A 6,000-nucleotide genomic window follows, 5' to 3' on the forward strand; every position below is an offset into this window, starting at 1 on the left:
TCCTGGACTTGTACAATAAAAACCTTTATGGAGATTACATAGCTCCCCGTTTCACCTTTCTTAGGTCGCATTTAGAGCATTTCAGAGAAAAAGAGAGAGAAAATGTGCTCCCCCTTCCCCCAAAGTGTCATGTCTTTTTTATGTGAGGTGATGGACAGAGTGTTAGAAAAGTGCTAACTTGAAGGAAACAGTAAATTTAGCTTCCTTAATATTAATGACTTAAGCTTAACAAAGAATTTGAAGGCCATAAACTTTCAGTAGACTTATGCTACAGATGAAACTAAGAATTATTATGCAGAATACATAAAGAATTTCTATAAATCAATTAAAAAGTAACTTAGAATATGAGGGAAAAACAACTTAAGAACCTTAAGAAGAAACACAAATATAAGCACATGAAAGAAAGATTTAATTTTATTTATCATCAGAGAGGTGCAAATTAAAACCATTGGGTGTATTTCATACTTACCAGATGGGCAAACATTTAAAATTTTAGAAATCAAAGGAATTGTTCAGGAAGTAGATCAAAAAGATTCTTAGGCTCTTCTTAGCAGAATATAAATGGGCACAATCACTTTGGAAAATAGTTTGGCATTATCTATTATATTAAATTTAACTATGAATAACTATTGACCCACCAATGCCATTTCTAGGGATGTATTTAAGAGCAAAGTATACCAGGAATGTTCACTGCATTATTCAAGACCTTAAAATATAGGAAATAATGAAAATAACCATTAATAAAATGAATTAATTCATTCTGGTATATTCATACAGTGGTTATCACTTGGTCTTTTGTACTAACAAATTTCTCTTCATTGTTTTCTCAACAATCCTTGCTTAAAAAAAATATTTTTTAAAGACAAAGGTCCCTGGTTGATATGCTAATCTTGTTCAGAGCAGTTTTGCCATACTTAAATGTACAAAGTGCTAGGCATGTTTAGGCAAAGATAATACTTTTTATTATTGAATCTAAGCTGTTTTTATTGGCTTCAAAATCTTTAATTCCAAAACTGTATATGTCTTAAGTAGACAGGTAGCCAGGTCATTTGGGTCATGGAATTGCACCTTTAAACCAGCAGTGCTAATAAGCTCTAGAGAAGAATAATTATTTTAAGGAGAATGATGACTGTTCTGAAACTCCTAAGGAAAATCTCTTATATGACTTTATTAGAACTAGTAACATGTTCAGTGTGTGTGCGTGTGTGTTTTGTAATTATTAGTGTCCAGAGAGAGAGAGAAAGAGAGAGGGAGTGTATGTGTGTGTGTGTGTGTGTCCCCAAACTTAACTAGAAATTAAGAGGTTGTGTTTGGAATCAGACTGGTGGTTCTAATTTACTAATTTCACTTTGTGATTTTGGGTGCAAAACTTGTATTTCCTATGTAAAAATGAGACTAATAGTAGAACCTATTTCATAGCATTGTGAGGATTAAATTTACATGTAAGGCAGATATTGCCAGTAGTTGTATTAGAAGTTAATGCTTCTAAATTTATAATTACATACATATAAAATGGTGGCTTTTTTTCCTTCTGTTTTAAAGTGTTAAATGTAGAATATATGAAAAGCAAAGCCCAAAGAAGAAAAATTTAAACAACCATAATCTCGTAACCCAAAAGAGCCATTATGTGACTGTCAAAACAGAACCCACACATTTGTTCTTCTCCTACTACTGTGTGATAAAAGCAGTTAAAATTCCCCCAGTAAATCAGAACTCTTTTACGTACTCATCTAAATATTAAAATGTGAATGTTGAAAGATGGTGAATGTTTGGTATAAAATGTTTATGACGTTGTTGTTTTTCCCCCCAACTTGTAGTTGCTGGTCTTACTGGATTCTCCCCATCATAGGCGCCATTCTCTTAGGTTTTCTGTACCGTTACTACTACCCGTCCGACAGCAAATCCTCCTGAGGAGGCCTTGCCGAAGTCTGGAAAGCAGATCCACTTGGGAGCGGAAGCTAGAGACTCACCTGGAGGCTGCAGCGGTGCCCTGTGCTGAAATCCTCCCAGTTGCATTCTCCCCCCCGGAGCCTAGACGGTTGGCTGCGCACCCACCTCCGAGCTGGGGACTGTCCTTCTTCCTCAGAGCCTTACTCCCGGAGCACCTGCGCACTGTTCGGTGTCCTGTCCTCACTGGTTTTCACGAGCATCTTTCCATTTCAGAGTTTTCTGTTAATAACTGCCGTCCATGTGCCCTCACCACACTGCCCTTGGATAAAAATGTCTGCTTTCCAGTACTTTGCACATTAGATATTCTTAACACAGCGGTTTACTCTACTTTTGAAGTTTTTCTTTTTCCATTTTTCTTTTTAAGTAAATATTGTTATTTTAAAATTTGACTTCATTTCATTGTTTGTCAAAAGGGATTTAATTCCTGAAGTAAGTTGTGCATTTATAACTTAAGACACAGCTGCCAAAGGACCCCGGTCCTTGTTTATATTTGTTAAAACTAAAAAGAGCCACGTGATCATCCCCCTCCTTCCCTCCCGAGGGCAGCAGGTAGCTCTTTCGACCACCTTGTCCCCTACCTGGTGCTGAACAGAGTTATGCTTTCTTCCCTTTCATTACTCGGAGTGGAGAGAAACAGGGAAACGAGATGGATTGGAGTGATAGGGCAAATTCATAGCAATCTTCCCTCTGAAAAATATCGAAAAACACTACTGTAGGACAGGAGTTGAGAAGGAGCACCAGACTTCATCCTTTACTTGGCTTTGGCATCAGTTTCTAGCCCCCTTTCTTATTTTTCCTTTCCCTCAACCATTTTTATTGGTAAAATATAAATTTGTAATGATCTATATAGAGCTTTACCAGGGATTTTTACTGTTTTTTGGTTTATTGATTAGCAAATTTTTTATTTCCTGTTTTAATGAAAGTAAGAAACTCCACATTGATCAAAGGTACGGTATTTGATCTTCTGTTTGCCCAGTGAAATGAACAACGAGTCAAGTGGCAGTTAAAAGGGGGAGATGGTGACAAAAGAATGTTTTCCATTTCTTCTGCATTTTACCTCCATGGCTGCCATTTGTGGTTTTGTTGTTTTTCCATTGAGAATTTAAACACTGGTAGGCTTTTTTTTTTTTTTCTTTCTCAGATGAGTGTTTCATGAAGAGTAGGTTATTACTGAGAATTTGGTTATTGTTTCTCTTTGGTTCAAGAATGTCTTTGGCATATTTGCCTTTACATTTTCCCCCTGTGGAAACACCTGAGGAGTCAGCACACTGTGTTCTGCCAGCCGCTGCTGGTGATTTTTCTCCCCATCTTCGGAGGATTACCCGTCTGCTGCTGAGCCATTGTCAGATGCAGCAGGAGCAGCGCAGTTCAAGAAGGTCCATGGGCCCAGCGTGGTACCTCCTGCTCCCTGCTTGCCAGGGATTTGACAAGACAGGAAACTACCCAGCATAGTGTCTGCCCATGCAAACTATTTAAGAAAAAGTTCAACCCAGGTCTTGTATCCTGTGATTTAGCAATTGACTGAATCAGAATTCATCAAAATAATATCACCCAATTTTGCACAGTTGGATATGACACTATAGAGTAATGTCTTGGGATTGCTGGCTGACTTTTATATATCTTTTATGATATAGTCAAGCTTCTATTGTTAGGAAATGTTTTGTATGTATTATAGATGCCTCTGCAAGACAATTTATTGAAAAAAATATTTATTATATAGCAAAAGTGTTGGAACTACTGATGCTCCTTCATTTGAAGGCAAGGCAGGGTTGCCTTGAAGACGAATTGGTATGTAATTGGTGTAAGCTGGATGATTGCATGGGGCCCCATTGGGGTAGAAGTAAAGAACAAAGGAGTATTGAGGAGTTGGAAGGGAACATTCAAGCTAAAACGAAGCCGGAAGATAACTTGGATCAATCAAAAGTGTGTTGGCAGTCTCCAAGAGTGAATGAAAAACATCTGGCTTATAAGAAACATTAAAAAAATGGTAGTCTTAAGAAAATTGATTAAAAAAAAATATTTTTAGGGTAAACACCAATGCAAAAGGTGTATGTTTTTCTATTTCATATTAGTTATCTTTTCCTATTTATTTCTGGACTCAGAGCCAGAGGAAAAGATTTTCAGACTTTGTCTCTAACCATCTATGAAATTCATCCGATAACCAGGACTGCTTTTGAACTGCTAATGTGATGTCACTTTATATTTATAAAAACACACCTTTGGGTCCGTTTACTATTCTTCTGCCCACATAAACAGCCAAGGAGAAAGGTAGAATTTGTGTGAGAGTTTGCAGAGGTTTTTCTAAACAATAAAGTAACACAGTGCGTTAGCCAGATCCATTCAAAAGGACTTGTTTTAAAAGGTAGACTCGAATTCTCGAGACAGTCTCAACATTGGTGGTTCGGTTCGTGAAAACCCCTCTGGAGAGGTGGGGCCTGCCCCTGCTGGCTGGCCGTGCCCCCTGGAACTGGTCTCGGGTGTTTGGTTGTGCGGCTGCGTACCATACTGTGCACTTAATGGCTGGGGATCACAAAAAGCAGATGAGGGAAAAATGGTGCCACCAAAATAGGGATGTCCCAGGTCTCCAGAATTTCCTGGCCCCTGACTCTTAAGAATTTTGGTTTCCACGTAACCTACATTTGTAAAGACAAGAAATACTGTGTTTTAATTCTTGAGTACTTAAGCAGAAACAAAAATCCATTAGAACCTATAATTTGAATCTGTAAAGTTCTCCGGGCAGTCCTAAATGCATATGTTGTGAAAGAAGAGCATGGTTGAGTTTATAGTCCATCAGTCCTGATGGGGAGCAATGAGAAATGCTGTGTACGGGCCAGCTCTAACATTACCCCTGGTATCTCGTGCTTCAAACCTCAAGTGATAGCTATCTGGTTAAATTCCATTGTAGGAGATTAAAATGCAGAATGTTAATGTTTATTACTTCCTCCCCCAAGAGAAATGGGTCCAGACATGTCTCAGCGAGAAATTGATTCCTTTTAAACCACCTCACTCGGTTGCCAAATATCACAAAAGTAATGGGGAGTTTGGTCACATTGGGCTGTTGTGCTCTGAAAGAGCCCGGTTTGGAATTTGGGGTGATCCCAGAAGGAAGTTTATTGAAGTCACCCACCCTCCATCTAGCCTTTCACTCCTGAGTTTCAGGAGCTGCTCGGGTCTGCATCTCTCCGTGGACGTTTGCTGTTTTAACAAAACATTGTTTCGATTATTTGACTTCCTTTTTACTTCACCCTGGACTGTGAACGAGTACTATTGAACATTCCTTCTGTGTATTCAGTAATGGAGTTTGTTTACCTATTTTATTTCAACATATTTTGAACAAAGATCTTTGTCTCTCTCTGCTGGAATGTGCGCACAGTGAATGTTTGTTAGAACTACACACAATAAAGATACTGTTTGCCTTTTCTTGCCCCGACTCCGGTTATTTAAAAAAACACGCGCACACAACTCTTTTTAGAGAGTAGAAGTGTTGGCTTTGCGATCTTCAGGTGTTCTAGAGGAAAAGAATCTGAGAAGCTTGAAAGCCCCCCGTTCTGTGCTGTGCTGTGTTCCGTGCCAGGCGGCTCAGGATTCCTGCCGCAGCTCTTTCCTTGTAGTGAGTAGCTCCTTTGATACTTGGGAGGCACAGATCAATCAATACTTGCTGTATTGATGGATGGGAAGGGGCCCCCAGGTACACACGTTGGGAGTTGTGCTTCTACGGAAACCATCTGCGAGAGAGAAGCCAGTACAAGGTAATAAGATTTTGTTATCTGCGATGCCAGCCTTTAAAATGACTGTTTTTCTTGGCCATAGCTAAGCTGTTGGGGAAAATTAAACACCGAGATTGAAGTTCTGGTGATGAATAAAACAAAGGAAATAAAACCATTTTCCTCATTACTTCTAAAACCTACGGGTAGCCTTGTAACGTTCCTAACAAGACAGTTCACGAGGGCTTCGTTACTTCACCGTCACGTGAATTGGGGGATTGCTAACCGGAAAGCATAGTCTGTTGTTGATACTAGCTTTTGAATCTCAAGTGTAACCTACAGCCAT

General features: G+C 39.0%; 1 protein-coding gene across 1 annotated transcript in view; it reads left to right on the forward strand.

The window, feature by feature from the left end:
• Nucleotides 1–5,370, forward strand: part of CYB5B (cytochrome b5 type B) — a 28,342-nt gene extending 22,972 nt beyond the window's left edge. The window contains exon 5 of the mRNA XM_084861172.1: nucleotides 1,818–5,370. Within this exon, the coding sequence (XP_084717298.1) occupies nucleotides 1,818–1,911 (94 nt within the window). The 3' untranslated portion in view covers nucleotides 1,912–5,370. The remainder of the gene's footprint in view (nucleotides 1–1,817) is intronic.
• Nucleotides 5,371–6,000: the final 630 nt, after the last annotated feature.

Source organism: Pipistrellus hanaki, assembly GCF_964339955.1.
Source record: "Pipistrellus hanaki genome assembly, chromosome: 15".
NCBI classification, from domain to species: Eukaryota; Metazoa; Chordata; class Mammalia; order Chiroptera; family Vespertilionidae; genus Pipistrellus; species Pipistrellus hanaki.